General features: G+C 44.4%; 3 protein-coding genes across 4 annotated transcripts; 1 reads left to right on the forward strand and 2 right to left on the reverse strand.

Annotated features, from left to right (window-relative positions):
* Positions 1-21: 21 nt before the first annotated feature.
* Positions 22-6,332, reverse strand: LOC120706405 (kinesin-like protein KIN-14B). 2 transcript variants are annotated; one of them, XM_039991050.1, is made up of 13 exons: positions 6,189-6,332; positions 5,730-5,867; positions 5,160-5,465; positions 4,886-4,969; positions 4,605-4,769; positions 4,409-4,515; positions 4,093-4,277; positions 3,467-3,628; positions 3,025-3,240; positions 2,897-2,934; positions 2,670-2,797; positions 1,290-2,382; positions 22-404 (listed from the first exon to the last, which is right to left on the reverse strand). In XM_039991050.1, exons 3-13 carry the CDS (start codon positions 5,377-5,379, stop codon positions 289-291), a joined length of 2,514 nt encoding a protein of 837 aa, XP_039846984.1. In that variant the 5' UTR covers positions 5,380-5,465; positions 5,730-5,867; positions 6,189-6,332; the 3' UTR covers positions 22-288. The 2 variants fall into 2 exon arrangements, with proteins under 2 accessions (XP_039846984.1, XP_039846983.1); XM_039991049.1 differs by lacking the exon at positions 6,189-6,332 and adding an exon at positions 1,056-1,163 and having other exon boundaries at positions 28-404.
* Positions 6,333-8,795: 2,463 nt separating this feature from the next.
* On the reverse strand, positions 8,796-11,326 carry LOC120706407. Its single transcript, XM_039991052.1, has one exon. It carries the CDS (start codon positions 11,046-11,048, stop codon positions 10,077-10,079), a length of 972 nt encoding a protein of 323 aa, XP_039846986.1. The 5' UTR covers positions 11,049-11,326; the 3' UTR covers positions 8,796-10,076.
* A 5,771-nt stretch (positions 11,327-17,097) lies between these two features.
* On the forward strand, positions 17,098-20,938 carry LOC120706408 (transcription factor Pur-alpha 1-like). The gene is made up of 5 exons (XM_039991053.1): positions 17,098-17,634; positions 17,760-17,807; positions 19,988-20,140; positions 20,227-20,469; positions 20,563-20,938. The coding sequence occupies exons 1-5, from the start codon at positions 17,302-17,304 to the stop codon at positions 20,713-20,715; spliced, it is 930 nt and encodes a 309-aa protein (XP_039846987.1). The 5' UTR covers positions 17,098-17,301; the 3' UTR covers positions 20,716-20,938.
* Positions 20,939-27,166: the final 6,228 nt, after the last annotated feature.

The raw sequence follows: 27,166 nt of genomic DNA on the forward strand, positions 1-27,166 counted from the left end.
GTAGAAACAATTGTATGAATATGACAGTGACAAGGCAAAATTTATCATATAATTGCCTATTCTTTCTTATCCATCCATCCATTTTTAGTTGTCCTAAGAGTATCCATCTGCAGTCAAAACAACTATTTCAGGATCATATCAGCAATCCACCTGCCATTGTGGCAAATTGACCGTTACATTTCACTGTGGCATCTGGCATAGTGAGCACAAATTTTCTCTGAAGTAGTTACTCTTAAAATTGAATACTACCTCTTAGAACCCCCTTAAAATGATGAAATTCTAGTTAAATTAAAGCTCCAAGCTCTGGAAGAAGTCTTGCTCTAACCCAAGGCTCATAGTGCCCAGTCCTAGAAGAGCACCAACCCATGCCGTTCGAAGAGCTTGAAAGAACTTTGTCGATTTGTCTGTAGAGAAGAACAAAATCAGTAAACAGTTGCAGTGAACACAATCAGTAGATATAGAAGCTTCTAGAATAGTACGACACAATATGCCCATTGGTACAAGTATAAAAGTAAACGTAAAAGAATAAAATGAGCATATCGTGGTTTTTACTCTAAACGTTAGGGTCTATGTGGTTACAGTTATATGACAGTACCATGTTGTAAACAATATTGTTATATAACAATCAGGAACTTCTGTTTGTGTGAAAGTCTGTTGATTATTAAACATATCTTTTTCTTTGATGCTTCAGTTTGGGTATAGTGAAGTTTAGATTCAATGCTATTCCATTTAAATTCTAGAGACCTATACCGTAGTGCCTTTTCAATGTTAGCTGGAACAAAAGAATGAAGTCTAATAACTGATAATCTCTCAGTTATTAAATGGAGTACTTTTGAATGAAAAAAAAAAAGATCTAGAACACAAACACACTATCGGTTTGGTTGGTGTGCCTTAAGATATGAAATGAATGGTGTCGGGTAACTTAGGGACAACAGCTATAGATTACACACTTGATTCAGTTCAATTTTTAGGTATCACAAGCTACTTGACCTAGAAGTGAATATGCTGCAATTTACTCATGTTACTGCATCGAATTGAAGCATTGCTTGATTCACCTTTTCCGTAAATTTTATTTGCTTCAGTATGTCCATATTTTATAATATTTCCCTTTGACCAGGGACATGCATGCCTTAAAATAACAGCTTCCTTGCAAATACTTTCCCCTACATTGATTTCAATTTTATCAGGACTAGCTTCAACAAAATCAAGATGACACTAAATGTATAATGGACTCTTATTTTAAAGTATGTTTTCTTGGGAATGCATTCAAATGTTGGACAGAGCTTTACCTATATAATGTTCTTCATCCTGGAACCTGACTTCAGGTTGTATGATGGGGTCAGTTTTTGATTCCTTGTCTGGCTGCCCTGGCATGCACTTGTCCAACTTTTCCTGTAGCGATCTTCTGGAATTTCCATGATATGCAAGCCTTTCATTTTTATGTTCCTTCATTTTGTCGTTGCTGCAAAGTTCTTTTGAGGGAGGAGTGCATAATTCTGTTGAAGTGAATTGATTGATAGCTTCTGCTTGCTTGATGTCTTCCACATTATGCACGGGGGGTTGCAGTTTGAGGTGACTGTCTTCATCCTGTGCCTGTTTACCACCTTTAATACATTCTATCTGAATTGATGAAGCGGTACTAGAACTGTACGTTCCATATTCAGTTACTTCAGGAATATCTAGAATCCTGTCTCTTTGACATATGCCAGTGTTTTGTTGATGGATCCAACTATCAATGTCTATAATGTCCATTTCTTCAGTTTTATTCTGCATCTTTCCTGATTCTACAAGTTGACATTCTGCGAGCGAAATCAGTTCACTGTGCAACAGTTTCTCATGTTCTGAGAAAATCACCTGTTTGGTCTCATACTCTGATGTATCCTGCTGGCTGCATTCTGTCCCATCTTGTGCGCTTGGCATCCAATTCATGTCACTTGTCATGGAGATACTGCACTCAGAGCTGCATTCTGACTGCCAAGTGGTAGCATTTACTGGCAGCCTTACAGACTCAGCATAAACTGAGGAAGGCCTTCTCTTTGGTGGCACTGGTGGTTTTGTCCTGTTACTGATAGGAATGTGTTTGGTCAAGCCTATCCTCTGCTGGCTAGAAGCCGTTGGCTTCATAAAACTAGGTAACCTAGATGAGACTTCTATATGATTCTTTGAATTCTTTGTAGCCTTTGACATGCTAGTTTTCAGGTCTTCACTCAATGGATGTGAAACAACAGAATCTGTGCTAACAAATGGCTGTGGTCCTTTCAAATGCTCCATTGTCTCCTCGAGTTTCTTAATCTTTCGGGTAACATCTTCACATTGTTGTTCTAATTCACTGACCTCCCGTTCCAACTCTGTTAATAAATGTTCCTTTCTTGCCTTTTCTTCCTGTTTAAGACTAAATATTAGTTTTTGCATCAAAGATTCTGCAGATCCACATAAAAAATTTGGATTACTTATTTTGTATAGATATGATAGACTATTATGATAATTTTTTCTGGGACATTGAAATTCTTTTGGCAAATAATACAGACTTTCATCTTGTTGTTCCAAGTTGTCTCTGGAAAGCAAAGCATGCCACCAGCAAATTTATTTTCATAGCAATGGACAAAGTTAGCCTATGAATTTATTTTCTTGAATATATACTGACGCTAGTGATAATTGCAAAAGCTTACTGGTGGCTCTTCACTTTCCAAGCGAATGCTTCTAACTCTTGTTGCAAAACCCAAGGTACAAATTGTCTCACACAAATCATCCTCATTTGGGCGGATATGGACAAGCATCAATGTTTTGGAATCGCATCCTGTCAATGTGAGAAAAAAAAAGATGAGCTAAGAGATCTGGGTTCGTGGAATAAGAAAGGAACAGTTGTTCTGCATCTTTTTGGAATAATGCTACTTACCTAGAGAGTCTCTAAGAACTTGTGTAAGCTTGCTATTCCTGAAGAATTGAGAAGGTGAGTGGTTATTATTTATGGATGAAAACTGTAATCTATTGTGCCAACTGCCAAACAGTATGTCATGGACTTACCTATAAGGGACATGGGCTTTTTTGGTTTGAAGTGCATCAATCACATCCCCTAGGGCTGACAGTGACAAATTTATGGCTTTGCCTTCCTTGAGCCTTTTCCCAGTTGCTTTTGTCTTGACAAGTCTTTCATTTCCACCTAGATCAATCATCCATAACTTGTTTCTTGCTTTTTTTCTCTCTGGTGCATCGAAGGAGGTCAATGAAAGGCGAATCAAACTGTTGCATCATAAGGAAGAGCATAAGACTTCAGTACAGAAACTCTTTCATAGTATTTTCTTTTATAGAACCAATCGCTTTCTTATCCTAGCACAATAAGGTTTCAATAGGCATGCATTTTATTTTTCATTCAGAGTCTCTTTCAATCAGGTGCAACCATGACTGATGTCTTTTCAATTGTTCTAGGTAGCGCACATTTTTCTCCAGCAAAATAAGAAAAAATTACCAATGAGATCTGCTTGATGTAGAATTAGCCATAGTGTAAGCTGTTGAACGAAGCCGGGTCCCCAATTCATATAGTCTTTTTACTTCTTGAAAACTATTCACAGTAACTGCCACTAGGTTTTCAATCTCAATGCTGCCATCAGTATCTGTTTTGATGGAAAGGCTGTATGCAGATAACCAGTAAAGAATCATTTACTTCAAAGAAAGGAAACCAATAAAACAGAAGATAAAAGGCGATAAATGTGCACAGATGTATGCAATTCACTTAACCTGTACTAACAAAATTTGTACAAGAATGGCAATTCATGTCTTGAGTGGATGAGTGCAGGATTCTCTTCCGATTCCTATGGTGAAAGTGTTGAACTTGATTATCTGCATATTGATATGTTGCCTATGCATTAATGCAGCATTTTTATGACCATATTCATTTGTTAGCTGTGCTGCACTGCTAGGCAACCTGGGACACAGTTACACTACAGTAGCACTGTAAAAAAATTCCAGAACTAACAACATGGACTAAATGGTATTACACAATGTTTCCATTTGTAGACTGTAAGAGATCTTGATACTTGACCTGCAACAAGGTAGTCCTTCATTCCAATTTATTTAAGAAAGAGTATAAATTACCTTGGTACTTTCTTAAAATCATGTGTCTTGCTTCTGGGAACTAGCAGGTCTCGTAGGTTTCCCATGTATATCTCAAGCATACTGAAAGTGAACAGAAACCTTCTGTTGCTCTCTGAAGCTCGATCAAATAATGCTTGAATCCCTCGTGGTATCACACCTAGATCTGTAGCTGTATGCTTCCCTTCCTAATTCATGTGGTAATGAATTATAAGCACAAAAAATAAATTTCAGTTAGTTTCAGGGCTGTTTGGACTTAGTTTTTTTATTTGTTCTTTGCATGAGAAGCAGGTAAGGAGTTTAATGAAATAAATCTTACCATGGTATAAGTTTTTCCACTACCTGTTTGCCCATAGGCGAATATACAAACGTTATAGCCATCTAAAGCAGATTTTATCACTGGTTCAACTTCAGCAAATACATCACCTAGAAAGCATATTATTGTAAGTTGACTTTTATTCAAATATGTCACTTAAAATTGCAGGTCCTATAAAAGGAAAATTTGATTGGATTACCTTGTGTTGAGCATTGGTTGAAAACCTTATCGAACTTGTATTGCTTTATCTTGGTTTCAGCAACTTTTAGGAACACATTACTCTCATCCAGGGTGAACAGAGATCTGGATTGGTAACTCTCTTCATGGTGAAAAGGTCTTACACGACAGAACACCCTTATATTTCCTGGAGAATAAATGCATGACGATTAACAGGTAACTAACTTCCATTATATTTCGTGACTTTTAGCAACCCAAACACGAAATTGTTCACGCGAATGGTAAATTCGAACATATTTCTACCTTTCAGATCCAAATAGTTATTTAGTGACTGTCTCCTCTGCAGTGTTATCTGCTTTAGTTGAGCATTCAGTGAAACCAGTTCGTCTGTTATATGATCAAAAACAGAGAAAAGTATTCAGAAATGTTGGATAATTTTTAGGGAAAGAACCAGACCACATACTGCAGTGTTATCTGCTTTAGTTGAGCATTCAACAAAATTAATTCATCTCTTCTGTGGAAAAAAAGGTAGTCAGAAATGGTTATAGCTTTTGACGGGAAGAATTGGACTGTGTACCTTGAATCTTTGCAACTTTAGCGTCTGATTCTGCATCATCAGGACCAATATTTTGAGCCATATGAACCATTACTTTCGTCTTTGGTTCGGCTGGTGACAACTCCTTGATGATGTGAGACACTGATTCAATCCAACTGGGTGTGAGGTACTGGTTGAACCCCATGAGGGACGATAATGTATCAGGCAGACTTTGCATCGTTTTCCCTGATTGCCCATCCATGTTTGATATTATGCAAGCCGGCACCTTGAACCAGTATTTCTACTCTATCCTTCTGGTCATATTTCCATATTTCCTGGTGATTCCGCCTACCATTTCAGAATGAATAAAGTCATAAGATTAGAGAGAAAGAAAGTAGAGAACAAAGTTCTACTAGAGTCAGGCATAAACTGAATTTGACTGTTTCAGCAGGTCCAATCTTATTACTATGTATAGCTGACATCGAAAACTTTTGCTATGATTTTCAATCAAATTTCTGACCACGTTTTTTGCTTCAATCAGACTCGAAGACTGTGGAAAGAGCAGAAATCAAAAGAAAATATCTATAGAAGGAAGGTATTCGTAGTTCGTACCTGCACTTCCATGTTCGGTCAAATGTTTACTGAGCCCAAGATGAAGGGAAATGTTGGATGTGGGAGTTGCCTTTGTGAGCCCGTAGCCCCCCATACATTGCTTATAAGACCAGCTTGGAGTTCCCAGGTCCCTATCACCTATCAAGAAAGGTCAGTTCTACTTCAAGTCCTCCAACTACCTGCATTTCCAAGGCTAGATAATGCGGAAACGATCATGAAGCAAGATAAAGGAAGGGCCATCGCTTCTCCTTGCGAAGCAATTCAAGTGTGGAATAAGGCTTCGAGCTTTGGAACAGAAGGAAGCTCGCAATATCTCGACTAGCTCCTTTCACCTTCAAGACAGGATTCTGTGCCTCATATGCATCACCATGTCCCCATCAAAGAAGACAGTGCCCAACCGACACAACCAGTGGGGGGCTGAGAGTAATTGAACATCAGAGTATGCAAGTACGCTATTACCTCTTGTTGGTTTCAGATTTGGAGCCTCGACCCTCCACAGTACAGTCCACAATGGCTGCTACCCTCATGGCTTCTCTCCTTCAGCTGCAGAAAGGCAGAATAGCTAGAGGACTTGGAAGAACTAGTCATGGAGCTTGCAGTTTCAGCTGTGTTAAAGATACAGAGCGGAGGAAGCTGACGAAAGAAAGCATGTGCCCATACATGGGATTCTGTGGTCAAGGGAGCTCAAATTCAGTCAGTGCCACAACAGGACAGTAGCCACTTCTCTCTCTATGTTTGTGTCAGAGAGAGAGAGAGAGAGAGAGAGAGAGGGTGATTAAGTATAACTGAGCCCGAGAGATTGTATTCCGTGCCATATGGCGACAATGTTTAATGGGTGGATGTATGTTTGGCAAGTGAAATCATTCCCGTTCTGCCGTCGTCGGAAAGCTCACCAACCATGTGCCATGCTGAACTTTTCAGAGAAGCAACAGGTGGGGTTGTGCGTCAAGATGGGATGTTGGATTCTGATTCTGCTTGTGGCCATCGCTCGGTACAAAAATGGAGTATTTTTCAATGGCGTCCTGGCAGTAGCAGCACTGTGCCCGTCATTTTCTGTGATTGACTGATTGTATTGGCCAGCAGATGAAGGGCTTGTAAAAATTTTGCAAAGAAATCTTACTAATTTGAAGTACTAAATGAAGTATATTTATAAATTTTTTTGCATAGATGGATTGTAAATCGCGAGACGAATCTAATGATGCTAATTAATCCATAATTAGTGGATGGTTACTGTAGCATCACTGTTGCAAATCATAGATTAAGTAGGCTCATTAGATTCGTCTCGCAATTTACAACCCATCTATGCAAAAAAGTTTTATAAATAAACTTCATTTAGTACTCTATACATGTGTCAAAATATTTGATGTGACATTTTTTTTGTGTTTACAGTTCCGGATAAAAATCTAAACAGGGCCGAAGTCATCAGGAAGTACTGACTGCTGTGAGTCTGTGATGATTGGTCCCTTCAAAAGATGCCCCCAGCGGCCTAGCTGCTGCAGATGACAGTACCATTGACCAGGTACGTCCACGATACATGCTGCATGTAGAATTAGAATTCTATGGCATTCCTTTTATCCATTTTGGAAGTGCAATAGCTTTTTCATATTTTTTAAATACTCTAGTTAAGTCATAATTGGCTACTAGAAAACGTATTTTATGGATAAAACTGTGCAGTACTTGTATATTAAGGTAAGGGGGGCTTTCATGGATTGAAATTTCCACTTTTCCAGAGCAGAGCTGAATCCTAATGTTGTCTTGCAAGAATTTCTTTTGTGTGCAAGTAGGACAAGCAAGGACGCATAAAAGTGCCTTTTTTTCTTTTAAGAAAGGGCACAGAAAATTTCTTCTAGTGACATCGAATATTCGGACACATGCATGGAGCATTAAATATTATTGAAAAAAATAACTAATGACACAGTCTAACTGATTAGCACGAGATGAATCTTTTAAGCCTAATTAGTCTATAATTAGATATTAATTGTCAAATAACAACGAAAGTGCTGTAGTGTCAAAACCCAAAAATTTTCACGAACTAAACAGGGCCTGAGGCAAATTAAGCAAGGACATAAAACAATTCCTTTTTTTTATTTTCTGAAAGGACGTAAAACTCCGTCCAGTGAGGCAAATAAGCAAGGGCATAAAGGATGGTCTTCAACCTCTTGATTATTTGTATCCCCAGCGCAGCCTAGTTTTCACTGGTGAGCCAGTGACCAACTGTGGACAAATAATAAAGGGCCCCATTAATCCTTGGAGTGATCTAGCCTGTCTCTATCCTCATATGCCTTATTCACCAATGCAAGAGGGATGGCATCTTCATATATACTTTGCTGCCCAACAAAACGCAGGAATACAAAAATGATCAGAATCACCTATGGTTATTGGTATTAACTTAAACTCTTAAAATTTTCACCTGTTCCCTGGGCACAGAAAGGTGATAGCGACGGATCCCTTTATAGATCTTGGGAGGTAAGATACAAGCTCTGGATGGGCCACAGGAATCGTATGATCATGAGCACACTACTTACTCCCCCTATACGCGGGGCCTGGAATCTTGCTGCTTTCTCTGTCTCTCGCTGGCAAGCACGTTTGAGGCCTCAGGGGTTCTGGTGAGTGTAAAGACATGAAGATTCTTAAAAGGGGAAAAAAAACGGATACCAACATGTTGATTGCCACAAAGAAAGGAATGGGGGATAAGTTACAATGTAGAGGGACTTAACAACGAGGAAAAGTTAAAAAATAGGTTTTTTAGGTGTTGCATAAAGTTCATACGGTAAATCATCTTTATGAAATGCTTTGAGCGCAAAGGTGAAACCGTCAGTCGAGATGCCGTACTAACTTGTATCTAGCTGGAAATGATATCATGTTCTAATTGATTAGATCATGCAAGATACAACACCTTGCTTTTCACTCTCTATCTTACATCCTTGAATATATGAGGTGGCATATAGCCCATTTTTATGGAGCACTGTGGATACCCTTATTTGGTTAGGGGTGTATGGAAGGAATATCTCTTTGTTTGAAACGACGATAATGAAGAAAAATGGCAGATGAAGAGGTGAAACTCTGTTAATGCGAAATGAAAAATAATTGGATCTTTGGGTACGCGAGATAGACAGTAGCGCGTTGAAAATGCTTTGTCACCGACAGGCTGATAGAAAGCTCATCTCCACTGACCAACCTCTTTTTCTGGCAACCACCTCAAATATATATGCTGATCATTAGTTGATAAAGTTTTGCTGTTGAGATTATCTTTTCTGCACATACCAAAGTTATCAATCGCACACTAAGTGGCACTTTGGGTAGAAGTAGCGTGCAAATCCATTGATCTGTAATAGCCCATCATGGTTTCCATGTGACACTATAATGGGTGTATCTGCCACAATCGCACAACATTTAAGAAAGTTTAGATATCTAGGTAAGTTATAAACTTATAATTGAACCCATATGATAGACGGACGGATATACTTGTAAAACACTGGAAAGCGAAAGCACAAATACATGGACACTTGTACTGAAGCTTGCCTATGGACAGCACCCTGCTCTGCTCTCTGTTGGATCCCTTATCATGGACAGTGAAGTCTTGTACTTGTTTCCACTCCAATGGGACCATTTCATTCTCCGGATTTGGTTGATTTTTTTTTTCGAAAGATCAAATTTGGTTGATTCTCACCACGGCGCTCGCTAGGCATGTACCTCTGCCCTTGCCATCATGCTCCTACCATCATTGTGAGACTAACCAAAATCATATATGCCCAAAGCCTCTGATGGCGTTAACGATCCTGACGTTCTGTCAGCAGTTTTCCCTGCTTCTGAAACCTAAAATTTGTCCTGCCAAACTGTTTGAAGCATACTGCAATTGGAAGTTCATTCTCTTAGTTGAGGGTTTCAACCTCTTAAAGTTCGGTCTGCCTTTCTCTTCAACGATTTGAAGTCCCAATTTCAATGCCTGAACTTCTAGTTGAACCCCCAAAATGACTGTTGAACAGGGGAACAGACTGAAAAATGAGAGAACTTATATGTCCACTTTAGCACTTAAACTTTACCTCCGAAATCCCCTCTCTCAAATAACTCCAAACGAATAAAAAACTAGATATCTTAGCTTATACTACAATTTCTGCAAAAACTATGTACGCGAAATACTCCCAAGATATGGGCATTACTACAAGAAGATTTATTCATGTGAGAAAACTGTATAAACATATATTAGTTGTAACCAAAGTTCGACACTAGTTTTGTTTTTTGGAAACCAGTTCGACACTAGTTTATGTGCTAGCAACCACGTATTCTAAAAGAAGAGTCAGCTATACACTTAGCAACGTACATCTTGCATCCTCAACCAGTCACCCTTCAACGGCGAAGCCGGAACTCCCATCCATGGCCGTCGTTGCCCGTGCCACTGACATCGGGTCCCACGCCGGACCTGAGGGCGCCAGCGTGTCGCGCGCCCGCCCCGGCGACGTCGTAGCCATGCAGCGCCATGAAGAGCTTCTCCTTGCTCAAGGCCAGCTCCTCCTGCGGCCCCGTCCTCCTCAGCCTCTGCTTCCTGACGCCGCCGCCCCACGCCGCGGCCGGGTGCCCGCTCGCCTTCCTCCGCCGGAGCCCTCCCCTGATGGGCACGGGCACGGCGTCCAGCCCCATGAGCTTGGCCACCACGCCGGGCTTGCACCACACGACGCTCTCCCCGGCGACCGTGGCCGGCATCCGCAGCGTCCGCTCCAGGTCCATCTCGTACCCCCCAGCGCTGCACACGAGCGCCCCGCACCCCGCGCCGCACGCCGACGCCCGCGGCCGGCTGTAGTAGGTGCCGCCGCCGGCGTCGGCGACGGCGTCGCGGCCCATGCCCTCGTAGAACCCGCTGAACGACGCGCGGTACATGGCGTCCCGGCCGTCGACGGAGAAGCGCGGGTACTGGCTCAGCGCGTCCCGGGCCGACCGGAGCACGTGGTCCGCCTGGCCGCCGCCGTCCACGCACGACATCCGCCGCGGGCACCACCACTCCTCCTCCTCCCCGCCGGCGTACCCCGCCGCGCGCCGCGCCTTCCTCGCCGCCTCCTCCTCCAGGTCCAGCTGCAGGATCATCTCCTCCAGCGTGACCGCCGGGCCGCCTCCACCGTCGTCCGCACCACCGCCGGTGCCGCCCGTGCCGCTCACCTCGGTCTCGGCCACGCACGAGCCCACCACCGACGGCGGCACGGCGAGGAAGGACGAGGACGCGGCGTCCGCGCCCGCGCCACCGACGCGCTCCTTGCCGTGGAGCTGCTGCACCGTGGACGTGGAGGCGACGCCGTGGCAGAAGCTGGGGAGGCCGCGACGGCGCATAATCGTGGCCGGATCTATCGTCGCCGCCTACGAGTAGCGATCGATCGAGCTCACCTGCCGGCAGATGGTGCTCTCCCCGATGATGTGATAGCACACGGCGGCCCGGCCGGTCGATCGGCGAGAAGTGTATATACGTACGCACGCGTGAACGTATACGTTGCGCGCGCGGCGCGGCTTAGCCGACAGCGACGTGCGCGGCGGCGCGGTCGCTCGCGCGCTCGTGATGCCGTTAAAGGAGAAGTGATGGGCGGCGCGTGAAGAGGAGCATGGGTCTAGTCAATGTGCGTGGTGATGGTGGTGGTGGCGCACCAATTGCGGTCACATGCATGAGAGCAAGCAAACATGACACGGTCGATCGCTCGATCGGCCCGTCGGTCACAGGAGTGCGCGGAGTACATGGTACAATTGGAGTCACAAGGCAAAGCATGCGAGAGCGGCCGGCCAACAAGACCATACGTCCATGACTTTTCCCTCTGAACCCTGTACCGCCCCTCGTACTGAGCATCTCTACTCCATCAAAGATGTACTGGGTCAGTGTTAAGGCCAGTCTTGGTGGAGGTTTCATAGAGAGTTTTATGATATTAAATACCATCAATTTTGCTAACATGGTAAGAAGAGAGAATGATGAAGTTTCATGGGATGTGATGAGAGTTTCATCACCATGAAACTCATCTGGCACGATTACCTAGTTCTCAGTCTAGGTATATGTATCCATGAAACTTCCACTGAGACTGGCCTAATGTCATTTTAATGTCCAAACTTCTCTAGTTTTGACCAAATTCATTAAAAATTCATTAATATGTACACCATCAAATTAGTTTATTAAATCCCACCATGGAATATGTTTTATAGCGCATTTATTTGGTTTTTAGATGTCAATATACTTTTCTAAAGATCCGGTCCAGTTGTTAACCAATTGTTGAATATAACCGTTTTCTCAAAAAAAAAATGTTGAATAATCGTGGTATAAAATTTCTTTCTCACCTAACTATATATTTTTTTATCGAGAGTCAACATATATAGCACATCCGATCCAATTGGGTTTCATAAACTTCTAATATGTTCAAGCTGCAAACTCGAAATGAGACATATGAGAGCTCTCTGGCGCTCTAAGAAGAATAAAATAAAAAGATTGAAGAAATTGGACGGGTCTTGGTGTACAGATCAAGCTGAAATGAGACATATAGCACAACAGTATTTTGAAGAGGTCTTTACAAGGGATGATTGTTTAGAACCCGAGGAGCTAGTTAATCTCGTTGAGGCTAAGGTAACAGATGAGATGAATCTTTCTCTATGTAAGCCTTATTCTGATGAAGAAATTAGTGATGCCCTCTTCCAGATCGGTCCTCTTAAGGCCCCAGGCCCAGATGGTTTTCCTGCTCGCTTTTTTCAAAGAAACTAGGAGATTTTAAGGGAGGATGTCACACGAGCAGTTAAAGATTTTTTTGATACAGGTGTTATGCCACCTGGCGTTAATGATACTGCAATAGTGTTGATACCCAAGGTGGCTTACCTAGAAAGCTTGAAGGATTTCCGGTCTATCAGCCTCTGCAATGTGGTGACCTATATTGCAGGATATTATCTCAGCAAATCAGAGTGCGTTTATCCCTGGTCGCATGATAACAGATAATGCACTAATTGCTTTTGAATGTTTACATTCTATCCACACTGCCAAAGATGAAAGAAGTAAGTTCTGTGCTTATAAGCTGGATTTATCCAAAGCATATGACCGCGTGGATTGGGGTTTTCTAGAGAAAGTTTTGTTGAAGCTAGGCTTTCAGAGTCAATGGGTGCAGAGGATTATGTCTTGCATTTCTTCTGTCCGCTATACTGTTCGCTTCAATGGGGTGCCGCCAGCATCCTTCACCCCAACTCGTGGTCCACGCCAAGGTGATCCTCTATCCCCTTTTCTGTTCCTGTTTGTGGCAGATGGTCTCTCCACCCTCCTGCAGAAAAAAGTCCAAGATAGATCTCTACAAGAACTCAAAGTTTGTCGTGGTGCTCCGGGTATTTCACACTTGTTATTTGCGGATGATACTCTTCTCTTCTTCAAAGCTAATGTGGAACAAGCATCTATGGTAAAGCAAGCATTGGATTTGTTTGCTGGGTGCACCGGGCAACTTATAAATCCGGCAAAATGTTCTATCATGTTTAATGAACACGGAGATACAATGCAACAAGAACAAGTGAAGCGTGTCCTAGATGTACAGCTCTCATCTTTTGAAGCGAAATATTTGGGGCTTCCCACCCCTTCTGGTCGCATGAAAAAAAGAAAGATTCCAATCTCTAAAGGAATGGCTTGGTAAAAGGCTTACAGATTACTCTGAAAAGAGCCTGTCAAGTGGAGCTAAGGAAGTGTTGATTAAAGCAGTTGCGCAAGCTTTGCCTACCTATAACATGAGTGTGTTTCACATCCCAGAAGGTATTTGTGATGATTTGACAAGTCTAGTGCGTAATTTCTGGTGGGGATCAGAAAATGGCTGAAGGAAAGTAGCTTGGGTAGCATGGGAGCAAATGATTCAGAAAAATTGTTGTGGGGACCTCGGCTTTAAGGATACGAGCTTATTCAATCAAGCCCTACTTGCAAGACAAGCATGGTGTCTTATTCAGTTCCCGAATAGCTTGTGTGCTCGACTTCTAAAAGCAAAATATTATCCTCGAGGCTCCTTGATTGATACAGCCTTCCGATCAAATGCCTCAGTGACCTGGCAAGCTGTTCTGCATGGTTTAGACTTGCTAAAAAAAGGAGTTATTTGGTGCATTGGTTGCGGTTCTCAAGTTCGTATCTGGCGCGACCCTTGGATCCCCAGAAACTACACACAGAAAGTGACAAGTGAAAGAGGAAGATGCAGGTTGCATTGGGTGTCCGATCCGCTAGTTTCTGATGGAACTGACTGGGACAGAGACCGCCTAATTGCTTATTTCAACCCTGCTGATATTGAGGCAATTTTAAGAATCAAGCTCCCTTCGAGACGATGTGATGATTTTATTGCTTGGCAAAAAGAAAAAAAATGGAATTTTCTCAGTTCGTAGTGCTTATAACCTGACTTTGCAACTGCGTCATGTGGGCACCATTTCCAGTACCTCTATCAGATCTGTAGAAGGGGAACGAAAGCTTTGGCAAAATGTGTGGAGTGGGCATATCCCACCGAAAGTTAAAATCTTCTCTTGGAAACTCTCTCAGGATGTTCTGCCTACGAGGAAAAACAAACATAGAAAGAGGTTTGAAGAGGATAACTTTTGCAACATTTGTGGTAATGGAATTGAGGATAGTTTTCATGCAGTAGTCCTCTGCCCTCGAGCCCGAGCTCTTAGGCAAGCAATGCGAGAGCACTGGGCCTTACCAGATGAGAAGTTTTTCACCTATTCAGGAGGAGATTGGCTCCTCTCGCTTCTTCAAAACGTGTCATCTGAACAACGTGATTTAGTCAGACTCCTGTTCTGGAGAGTTTGGTCAGTTCGTAATAACATTGTTCATAACTCGGGCCCAATATCCATAGAAAGTTCTGTCCACTTCCCATTTGAGCTATCAGGCAACTCTGGTGGATGTGCAACAAAACAATGTACAGGACACAAAAGGTAAAAGGCCGACCTGCGAGACTAGTGAAAATAGTACACAGCGTAGCAAAACGGTTATGGGGAAGTCTAAACTGCATACATGGCTACCACCAAGAATGGGCTGGGCAAAAATAAATGTTGATGGTGCATTTGTTGAACAAACTGGAGAGGCAGGTGTCGGCATTTTAGCTAGAGATCACTCTGGGAGTGTTTGCTTCTCAGCTTGGCGCGTCCTGTTCCACTGCTCATCCCCCTTTGAAGCTGAAGTTCGTGCCTGTGTAGAGGGCATACGTCTAGCTTCTCAATGGATACAAATGCCTGTTATTATAGAGTCTGATTGCTCCCGGGTGGTTCATGCCTTCAATTCATCCAAGGAGGACAGGTCCGAGTTTGCTTTTCATGTTAAAGAAGGAAAGGATTTGATGCAACTTCTGCAAGAGGTGGAGATAGTACAGGTAAATCGTGAGCGAAATTCTGCGGCGCATCTTTTAGCACAACTAGCTAGGAGAAATCTGCATTCAGCTGTGTGGCTGAGACAAGTGCCTAGTTGTATTGCAAAACAAGTTGATCTTGATTGTACCTTGTCTTCTTAATCAATAAAGCTCGCGGTTTACCCTAAAAAAAGCTGCAAACTCGAATACTCGGAATGAAAACTGATAGATTGGACCTTTAAACCGAAATTGAAAGCTTGCGACTTGGATATGCAGCGTGGCAATTCGATGCAGGTGGCCGTGTTCACTGTCTTCACAATTTGCATTGTGTGTAAATTTTGGCAAGTCATATAAGGTGAGGCCAGAGAGTACAGAGTAGGATGAAGGCTGCAGGAATGAGCATCACTTAAGCGGGTCAACAATATTGCCCCTTAATACATTCATATATCCCATCTTTATGCATGTGCCAGCAAAAGTCCAAGAAAATGATAAATGAAGATATAGGTCATTGTTATTCGGTGGATGCATGAAAACGCAAGCAATTCATTCTTCACCAACATAGTTTGCCGCATTCCCTAGAGGTCTTCTTAGATTGCCATTCAACTCCCTAAACAATCTAGCCACCATCAAATGAGATCGGTTAACCGAGGTGATTTTTTTAAATGCAACCGCCTTAGTTAATTGAATAAAAAAATAAAAAAAGCAAAAGCCCGCTGAGCCCATCACGGACCCGTTGAGCCCATCCATGGGCAGCCGCCGTCGGGGCGCGTCCTCCGCCGTCGAGCTCGCCGGATCCGTGATCCCCGTGGCCAGATCCACCAGACCCGTGAGCCACGTGGCTGGATTTGGAGCTGGAGATAGTGGAGAACGCCGGGACGCCGGTACGCCCGCACCAAGGACCCGCTCGTGGGCCTGCACAGGGCGTCGCCGCCGCCGCCGCCGCTCGCATGCTGCCACGCATGCATCGCCGTCGCCGCCACGAGGGCCGCAGCCGCTCACCGACCCCCAACGCCACGCACGGGATAAGAGAGAACCCAGAGAGAGCCTGCGTGGGGAGATAGAAGAGAGAGAAGAGTGATGGATGGTAGAGTGGAGAGAAACCTTAACTCAACTATATATATGGAAGCCTGTTAACGGGCTTTTCTGGGCCTGTTTGGGCTTCGGTATTTTTCGAGGCGGGCCTTATAGATTGCCCGCCTCGATTAATCAATTAACCTAGGAGTTTGATTTAGAACAACCGCATCAGTTAATTTATATTAACCGAGGTGGTCATTTTAAGGTTGCCTGCCTCGGTTAATTGATTTTGCGAGTTGGTTTTCTGTAACCACCTCAATTAATAAAAAATGACCGCCTCAGTTAATGCTGTCCATTAACCGAGGTGGTTATTTTTCTTGGCCGCCTCCGAAGGCTTTTTTAAAAGTCATGATTAATGTTTTTTTTGTAGTAGTGACAACAAAGTTTACTTTTTTCTATAACTATACTCCAATAACCCTTTACCATATTTAACATACTTTGAAGTAACACACCACATTGTTCAATACTACACATGAATAACATCGTTAATGCTAAGGAGGGAAAAGAAATCAAAGTTCTAGTGAGGCACTACTAGACCCCCTAAGATTTCACAGACAACCAAACAAAAAAACACACTAGTCCTACATTCCTAGAGACAGGTTGGAGACCATACACATGCAACGAGATAAACCCCTTCCACAGTTCCACCATCCTCGAGTTCCTATCCGCTGGAGTTCCATTGATGAGACTAGTAGTAAGTTTCCATACAGAGCTATGCTGGCTTTCACACGAGCTGATCTTGAGACTGCCTCCGCTGCCCAAACGAGGGAGAACCCACCCAAAAGGGAAATGAAAAGTGCCGGAACCTTGCCCCGCCGGCGGCCAGTCCAATCGTGTCAGTGAGCGCGGGCGGGGCCAATCGCTGGTCGTGCCGCCCCGGGCGCGCGGTCAGGTCAGCATCCGCAGGTACAGCACGCACACACGGGCGCCGCGACCCGACCCGTCCCGCCCACCGAGACTCCACACCACCCACTGACCCGCGGGCTCCGCCGAAACCATGGCCCACACGTCAGCGGCTCGGCACGGACGGAACCGAGTCGCCCACCGTTTCCGGGGTAAACCCGCCCTCGAGATCTATCCCAATTCCCAACCTCACATCCCCCTCCTTCCACCCCGAGCTTCTCCCTTCGTTTAAACCCAAACCCTAATCGCGACCTCCGTTCCCCCAAAACCCTACCCGTGCGGCGTCCATGGACGGCGGCGGTGGCGGAGGCGGCGCCGGCGGAGTCGGGGGAGGCGTCATGGTGGGCGGCGGGGTCGGCCCCGGCGGCGGCGGCGTGGGCGGGGGCGGCGACGTGGAGCTCGTCAGCAAGACGCTGCAGTTCGAGCACAAGCTGTTCTACTTCGATCTGAAGGAGAACCCGCGGGGGAGGTACCTCAAGATCTCCGAGAAGACCTCGGCCACGCGCTCCACCATCATCGTCCCCGTCGACGGAGTCGCCTGGTTCCTCGACCTGTTCGATTACTACATCCGCACCGACGAGCGCGACGCCTTCAGCAAGGAGCTGCGGCTCCAGACCAAGGTATTGGCCCCGGTCCCACCGCGATTCGCCCGGTTTTTCCGCTGATTCCGTTGGCCCTGCTGCCAATTTTGCCGTACTCTATTCTGTTGGCCCTGCCGCTAAATTCTGTTCGTTGCGCGGTGCAGGTGTTCTATTTCGATATTGGGGAGAACAAGAGAGGCCGATTCCTCAAGGTGACGTAACGTTCTCTGTATGATTACGTGTGCAATGTCAAATTCTGTCACCTTTTTGTGTGTTGGGTGCGGTGAAATTGCCAAATTGGGAACTTTGTTATTTAGGAGTCAAACTGTATAGCTGGAACGGGATAATTTGTCATACTAGAACAGGATTAGCAAGTAAAAAAGTTCTATAATTGTTTTCCTAGTCATTTGTTCTTCAGCTTTTCGTACACCTCAAAAGGGTATCCAACTTTGAGGCTTTAAACGGGTATGCTGATTAATAATGGATGAGTCTACTAAGTTTTGTCATCGATATGTGTAGCATAGACCAACTTGCCAGACCAACTTGTCAGTTGCACGGTCAGTCTTTTTTGAGCAAGGCTTGAGGTCAATGTGTAGTCCTAAAAAGATGTGTTTGTGGGTTACTTCAAGCTTTGAAAAGGTCCTATAGGGCCACAGCCCAAAGATGGATGATCAAGATGGGACTTTCCTCTTTGGTGCTGTGCCCATCACAGGTTTTGGTTTCTCCTATTCTGGCAATTTCACTTGTACTGCTTGTTACTGCCAGTTATGTTAGAATCTGATGTAACTGAGCAAAGAACCATCTCATGTTGGCCTTTAATGGTATACTCCCCTCTGCTCACAGATACTAAAATACTTGATGTTTTGGACAAGATCTGGTCAAACTTTTGAAGCTTTTATGTCAAGAACTGTTAAAATACTTAGCTTTCATATGTGGATCTATCATGAAAATTACTTCCACAGCCTCATAAAATTAAATAGAAAACAGCTGTCGAAGTCGCACATCGAAGATTGTGAATAGTAAGAAAACGCCAAGTATTTCTCTCCAAAGGGAGTAAAAGCTATTGATGTGGTGCTACAGGTTCACCAATGATTAGTACATTCAATAGGTCTTGAATCACGAGATATTTTGCAATTATGTCATTTGACTGTTCACTGAAGATACCCATTGACTACTTGACAGGTGCCTTCGAGTTATGTGGAGAATTCTACTTGCCTATGTGCCACACCGTTACATTGATTTGACTATCTTTTTATTTAAAATGGAACTCTTTTATGATCAGTGATATTATATTGTTTTATTAAAACAATCGCCTTATGGAATCATGAATTGCTTTTCAGATTTTCTCTTTTGTTGATTTTAGCCTGGTGTAACACTTTTGGTTCCAAACAAAAGTAAAAAGTGGAAGTTTGATTGGTAAATGTATGTACTGGTGGGGTGTGTGGCAATATGCCAATGTCCACATATCGATAGATCAGGAAATGAATTTGTTTCACAGGTTACTTGTCCTTTACAGAACCTTGCAGATTATTTTCTTGATGTTTATCTAAAATTTTGAATTAGAACATTGAATGCTTGTATCTTAGTTATGATTGTCAATTGGAACAGTGTATTTCTGAAACTGAAGCTATCTGTTCATAGTTTCATATATATTGACACCAAAACCTGAAAACAACATAAAGGGGTAACTTTGTAGTAGAGAGCTAATAGATTGTGCACATAAACAGTATGGATGAACTAGTACAAGAGTATGCGTCTTAAATCTCAATCTGAATCTTGTATGGCTTATAACTCTGAAGACATTGTTCAATGCATGTTCTTAGCATAAAGTCTTTCATCTTCAGATAGCGGCATCGGATTGTGAGTTTGTGACAGGTGCTATCTAATAAAATATTGTATGCTACTTTATTGCTGGTGGGTTTTCTGTTGCCGAACTTATCACATTGCTTGTTTAATTTCTCAAGCTTTTCTTATTGTCTTGAATTTTTTTGTGAGGAATATAAACGATTTTGAGCAGGCTTATTGCCTACAGTACTCTTGAAAAACTTCTTTTTCTTAATGTTCTTGGATAATATATGTAGTGATCTTGAACCACCTCAATCCTCAGTGCTATTCAGTTATTGCACACTTTTGGTGCATTCCTGAATCTGTATACAACTTTCTGGCATTTTTGCTGTTGCAAAACGGACCACATGAATATAAACGATACAAGATCACGATCTTGCAGATAGTTGGAGCACAATACTGTGTTTATCTTTGTTTCGTGTTTGCAAGCAATGACACTTTTGATCTATTATACTTCCACATGCTTCTAAAGTAATTGTGTAGTGTAAATATGTGTGACAACTACAATTAATATTTACCTGCTGTTGAAATGACATTTTGAATTTAGGTTTCAGAGGCCTCTGTCAACAGAAATCGTAGTACAATAATTGTTCCGGCTGGCAGCTCTGGTGAAGAGGGTTGGGAAGCATTCAGGAATGTGCTATTGGAAATAAATAACGAGGCTTCTCGGCTGTATGTCCTACCAAATCATCCAAATCAGGTACCGCTAATGAAGTGAACAGTTTGTGGCATATTTATGAAGTCTATCTAGCCTCTAATAAATTCTTCTGACTTTGGATTGGCCAGCAACACATGGAACCACCAGAACGCCTTCCTGGCCTTTCTGATGATGTGGGTGCCGGATTTATAGCTGGACATGGTAGCCAGTCTGCGTCTGGCCCTGAGGTAGATGTTGAACGCTTGGTTGATCTGCCTCCTCAGGAAGAAATTAGCGGCATGGGAATGTCTAAGGTGATTAGGGCAGATCAGAAGAGGTTCTTCTTCGACCTGGGCAGCAACAACAGGGGCCACTATTTGAGGATTTCTGAGGTATCATGTTGTTGCTCATTACATAACCCTGTGACAGTCCTGCCCCCCTACCTGACTAATGAATTGCTCTTACTGCTTGTACTTATAAAATAGGTGGCTGGAGCTGATCGTTCATCGATAATCTTACCGCTCTCTGGTTTGAAGCGGTTCCATGAAATGGTTGGTCACTTTGTAGATATAGTGAAGGACAGGCTCGAAGGAATGAGCAGCGCCAACGTGCGCACTGTCGAGCCCAGCCAGCAATGATTGCCTCGACCGTGGCCTCGGCGAGACTGCTGTTATGCCTCCTGTAGGTGTGTCATGCGGTGTGTGGTAATGTAGATCCCGCAGTATTAATTCATCTGGTGGGGATAATAATGTCGCTCCTCTTTCTTTTTTGAATTCAATGGTGAGGATTGATTTGTTTGGGACCTCTTTTTTTCTCTCTCTTTCAGTTGGAGGAATAATAAGCAGTATATTGTTCGTGGGAGGGGGGGGGGGGGGGGGTGTATGTGTTGCTGCTGCAGTATTAGCCCTGTTTTCATGCTTCATGCTGCTCTTGTTTTTGGGGAGAACTGCTATGTTGCTGACATTGTGTTGTGCGCTTACGAGTAGTTGCCTGTTGTCAGCCTCTGCATTGTGAAATCTTCCTACATATGGTAGTGGTGTGCATTGGCCATGGCCTGCAGGTGCTTTGACAGCTTTGTGGTAGAGCGGAGTGCTTGATTCGACAATCGCAGGTGGAGTACGGAAGCAAACAACCAGGTTCGTTCGATGGGCTGCGGCTGCGGACTTTCGATCCCATTTAACTTGCGGGCGTGGGCTAGGGCCCAGAACGTGAGAGAGTTTGCCCCGAGCAGGGCCGATTCAACAGCCCAAGACCGGCCCTTGCTCGTCGGCTCGTCCGACTCGGGGAGGGGATTATATGGGTCCCTCATAGTGCAAATACTACCCCACGCCTAAGTGTTGGTTTATATTTGGGGCAATTGCGTTTTTACCTCTGTTTTGAACTCCAATTGCGATTTTACCCCTACTTTTTTTGACTTTGCATTTTTACCCTTACTGTTCGCAAATGAATACTCATTCTACCCCTACTCCGTGAACAGCAGTTAACGGTGTTAAAGAAGACAATTTTACCCTTGCAAATATACCCCTACTTTTTTTAGAACTTTGTGAATATACCCCTGTTTTCATTATATTTCAGCAGAATTTCAATAAGAATATGAACAAGTATTTGACAGAAATTTGGACAGGAACATGACATACAAAATTAAGTTGAAACCACATGCATATATGTTGATAATAGATAGATAACATCCCATCATATATATATACATATCCAAAAGAGATGTAGCACCAAATCAGAACCCCCCATCATACATATCCAAAAGAGAAGCACCATGAGATCACATCCCAACATAGGTGTCCAACAAAAACGACTGGTATATTACATGATGAGAGGTGGCTGCATCACATTCATGCATCTATTCCTAACAATTGAGCATATTATCTTGTATTATATTGCAGCAACATTTCAATATCAATATGAACAAGAAATTAATAGAATTTGGACAGCATCATGACACATATAACTAAGTTCAAACCACATGCATATTATCTGGCAGCTAATTTTTTTGTCACCCTTCTGGATGTGAAGCTAAACTTTTGCCTGAATCATCGCACACCAAGTCATCTAACCAGCATGGAGGGAACACGCGAAAGACCCCGGTGCCTTTGCTTGAACTCAGTATATGCTCTCTCTATCTCCTTCTATTTCTATAAGGGACCCACACTTCTTCCCTCTCGATGGATGAATCAGCTTGGAACAATGCAACTTGCAATTGATCGTGAGAGACGGGCTAACGTACTCTGAGTCTCTGACCGCCGGCCGGCCAGTCTCTTCCTAGCTTTGTTCCTCCTGCACGCGCTATCCACAGCCGCAGCTACACCGCCCCTCCACGCGCCCCTGCACTGCCCCCTCCACGCGCAGGCCACAACCCCTCCACGCGCCGGCGGCAGCCGCCGCCGCAGGCCGCGCCCCTGTACGTGCAGGCCGCACGCGCCGCTGCAGGCCGCGCCCCTGCCTCGCGCGAGTTGCAGGCGCCGCTGCAGTCCGCTCCCCCTGCCTCCACGAGCTGCAGGCGCCGCCACAGGCGGCGCCCTTGCCTAGCGCTGGCCGCAGCCGCAGCCGCCGGACGCGCCCGCAGCTGCACCACCCCCGCGCGCTGCGCGCAAACCCTGGGCGCCTCCCTGTGCGCTCCGCTCCGCTCCGCGCGCCTCCGGAGGAACGGGAGTACGGGAGGGTGAGGGGAGGGAGTTGAACTGTTGAAGGGATAAGGGGTAGTCTTGTCTTTTCGCCTTATTATGAAAGGTTTTCTTACTTTTATAATTCATAAAATCTTTGCTGCATCTAACGGTGTCAAAAATAGGGGCAAACGGAGGATTCACATTGGAACAGTAGGGGTAAGAATGCAAAGTGAAAGAAAGTGAGGGTAAAAAAGCAATTGAGGTTTAAAACAGGAGTAAAAACGCAATTGCCCCTTTATATTTTCAGTAATTTTCAGGTGTTTTTTCTCGTCATGTTTGCTTGTTGATTAGAGGCAATTAAGACATTTGCCATCCTCACTAATCTTTCTGAGTCCTCAATTAAGTAGTTCCTTACCGGCATAGGGTTCTTCGGCGGCTAGAGCCAATATCTCCTTTACAATCTTCCTCGAGATCTCCCTCCAATAAAGGGAGTCTCTTCGTTGCATTCAAGAATTAAGGATAAGTTTCTTTTTTTCTAAAAAAGCACCTATTATGGGACATGAAGTATATTTTATGATCATTTTTCCTATGACGAACCTAGTCGTCGGCAGGGATTCAGAGTCTCTCACTCTAAGGTGTTACTGCTGACCATAACAAAGCCAAATCACAAGTTGAGTGCGAAGACGCAGGGGAGATCAAAGAGTGTTCAGTATAGACAACTCGGCGAGTAACCTCGGCCGAACAGTCTGTTCAGCCAGGATTTCTGTGCGTGTTGTGCATGTAAAACTTCTCTCCTTAATTTCTTGTTAATACATGCCGACAAGTGGTAGTCTTTAAAAAAAGCAGGACGTTTTCTTAAAAAAAAAAGCAGCAGCAGGAAGTAGGTGGAGAAGCAGGCAGAGTTCTTGTTTTTTTCGTTCGATGCCCCGGCCCCCGGGATGTTTCCTGCTGCGTAGCCCCGGCTCAGGGGTCAGTGCCCATGGGAGAAGACCAACGAGCTCGCCTCCTTCCAGCCTCAAAGGCCGCGACCGGACACAAACCGGCCGCGGGATGACCTCCGTCAGCGACAGCCGACGGGACGCGCCCTGGCACGCAACGACGCATCACGCATAGGCCTGCAGCCGACCGTCCGGTGGCTGTCCGCCGGGTGCTTGCTTGCCCGCCTGCGACCAACGAGCCAAGCACGGAGCCTGGCCTGAGTTGCCGCGCTTGCAGGAACACACCAAGATGCGTGCCATGCCGCAGAGAGACGACAGACGAGTGCGCCAATGGTTCGGCAGATCCCTTTATTAGCATCATTATCTCACTGACCTTACAAGTTTTGGAGTATACAGCAGCAGCAAGTCATGTATAAGGCTCGATTTAAAATATTATTTTAATAGTTAATCGCAGAATTAAATATTGAAATAGAAAAATTATAAAAATAAGTACTTGTCGGCTATTGAGTAGCCGAGTACCCACTTATCGGCTATCCATGGCACCCGCGGCCATTTTGACCGCATACACGGGGGCTGTCGACGCCGAGTAGACCTGTCGGCTTCTGAAGAGCCGACTAGGCTTTTTTTTTCTCCTGATAGCACAGTTGATACGACTCCCCAGTCGGCCCAATAGACCTATCGGCTATTGGGGAGCCGACAGGTCCCTGATTTGCGCAATAAGGCACCTAGCAATCTAAAAACGAAATTTTAACTTCCCAGTAAACGAATTTATTTTTATAATGCGATTTTTTACAGCTGATCAAAAATATATTTCTTAAATTTTATTATTGCTGAAACGGCGCTATGTGTTACCGCCGTGCTCCAACCGGCTATTCAGAAAACGATGCACGGTTTTATTACGAACGAGAACAACTTCGAGAAGTACAAGTACACATACAAAGGACGCAGAAAAAAATATTACATATGGAGCCAGAAGAGGCTTCCGAAACAAACACGCAACATATTTATCATGAAGGAACGTAACTTAGTCAAGACAATAGGACTGATCAGAATGAAACGGACCACTACGACATCCATCATTCACGGCCAGTACCATTGCCACGTTTTGCTTTGTCAATGCCGGACTTGCGTACATCATCATCCACCTTCTTCAACCACGCCACATATTCCTGATCACAACGACTGATAGATGTGTCAATCCACTCATGGAAATGACAAAAATGAGTATTTGTCTCCTGAGATGCGTGCATTCATAAACAAGAAACGAAACAAAATTATTAGAATTTTTTTTTAAAAAACTAGACAAACATATTAAAAAAACATCTATATCTGTGATATTGCACCTGCCTTTTGGACTTCCTCAATATTCTTACAAGACTACCTCTAGCTAAAAGTCTCGTACTCATGAGATATGTTGGGAACACAACGCATCTGGCAGTAGCAATAGGGTGGCTCTACATCTTTCGGTCAGACCTTGCAATCCGTAACACATCTAGTTGGATCGTTAGGAGGGCCTCCTAAATGCGCCTCCATTTCTCGACGCAAAGCTGCCCTAGATGAGGAGCTCATAATGGTTCCAATATGTTGGAGGGTAAATTGTCTCTACTCTCGACAACGGCATCCTCTCTTTTATAGACGCAACACTCCTTGCATCGTCCTTTGAAATAACGACGGAGTCACGAGATGACTACACGAAAGAAGGCCTCGGGATGTAATCATATCGAAACAGTATTGTAAATAGTGACTTCCCATGTAGTTATGTCTTTTCAAAGAGCGACGGAGTCACGAGTTGAAGCACGCCGGAGTCTATCATGTAGGAATACCAGTGACGTTTCACATCAACAGTATCTTCTTGGATACTTAGCATTGCATGCTTCAGCATGGTACTTGTTGTGCAGGCAAAGACATGACCACTCATTGCTCGGCATTGTTGCGCTAGCACGCTAGGCACGGACAACAGCAGTCACTAATTCGCACCGACGCTCTCGTTGCCCAGGCTCGGACGTGAGAAGTCACTGATCCGCGCTGCTGCGCTCGCACGCCATGCATGGACAAGAGCAGTCATTGATTCGCACAGCCGCGCTCGCTGGCCAGGCAGGAAAGTGACAAGTTACTAGTCTGCAGTGCTATGCTCGCACGCCTTGAACGGACAAGAGCACTAATTGATTCGCACTGCCCTGCTCGCTGCCCAACCACTTTTGTGGACGTGACTAGTCACTGCCGCGCACTATTGCTCGCACACCTTGCACGGACGAGACCACTAATTGATTCGCACTGCCGCGCTCACTGCCAATCCACTTTCGTGGACGTGACTAGTCACTGCCGCGCAGTACTGCGCTCGCACGCCAGGCAATGCTATGACCACTCCCAAACTCTGTACAAATGTCAGATAGAGTCTCCATCACATCTCCCCGGAAGCACGCCGCCACACAGCACAACCACCACATCTCTGCACGATGTCTTCCTCAGGATCGATCGAGATCCCATGGAATAAGGTGAGGGAACCAGTGCCTGAAGGAATGCAGGTGTCTATGTGCTTCTGCGGTTCGTTATGCAAGCTCATGAAGTCAAAGGTTTTGGGCGACTTCTTCGGAATGAGGTTTTTTATGTGCGAGAACTACGCACACGACCCGCCGAAGCGTCGCGGCCAGGATAGACCTAAGGTACGACATGAATGTAATGTTTGTAGTTACGGATTTGACAGCAATCTCTAACTTGCGTTGGACATAGAGTCCACCCCCTCTTTGTGATTTCATGTAGTGGGTGGACACGGAGCAGACCCAGCAAGATAAGGAGTGGGTTGAACTTCAAGCAAGGTGGACTACGAAAAGGTGGCAGCGAATGTTGCATGAGGAAGAGAAAGAGGAGAAGCGCAAGAAAGAGCAAGAAGAGATCCGCAAAAGGATTCAGGAAGTGGAGCGTCAGGAGGCGGAGGAACGGGAAGCGGATAGGGAGAGGAAGCGAGAGAGGGCACGCTGTGCAAAGGAAGCAGGGCCCGATGCAATTAGGAAGGAAAAATATCCTCGGTGAACTCAATAAATCACAAGAGTTGTAGTCCCGGCATTTTATTTTCCCTAAGGAATGTTAGGTTAAGTTTCATCACGAGGCTATCGTGTTGCACATGCCTCTGCACTCCATTCATCGAGTTTACCATTTCGGGCAAAGGCCTTTTGTGTCATGTTACCATAGTAGTAGAGATGCAATGGTCCGATACAACCTTATATATCTCACCAGTATTTGTACTTTGTAATAGGAGCCGGGAATTTATGGATCGTTTCGTACTTTATTATATAATTTTTAGAATACTTGACTGAATTGAACGTGACATAGGGAATTAAAATTACACAACCGGTGCAGTCCCATGTAATGGCAGAGGTGTCATAACTAAACCTAACATGCCTTGTGAATTTTGAAGAACACAATCGTTGCAGTGGCATGTAATGGCAGAGGTACCATAACTAAACCTGACATGCCTTAGGAAATATAAATGACTACAAACGATCTAACATCGTTACAAGAAGCGGTAATGCACT

The sequence above is a fragment of the Panicum virgatum genome, chromosome 5K (genome assembly GCF_016808335.1).
Source record: "Panicum virgatum strain AP13 chromosome 5K, P.virgatum_v5, whole genome shotgun sequence".
In the NCBI taxonomy this organism is placed as follows: Eukaryota; Viridiplantae; Streptophyta; class Magnoliopsida; order Poales; family Poaceae; genus Panicum; species Panicum virgatum.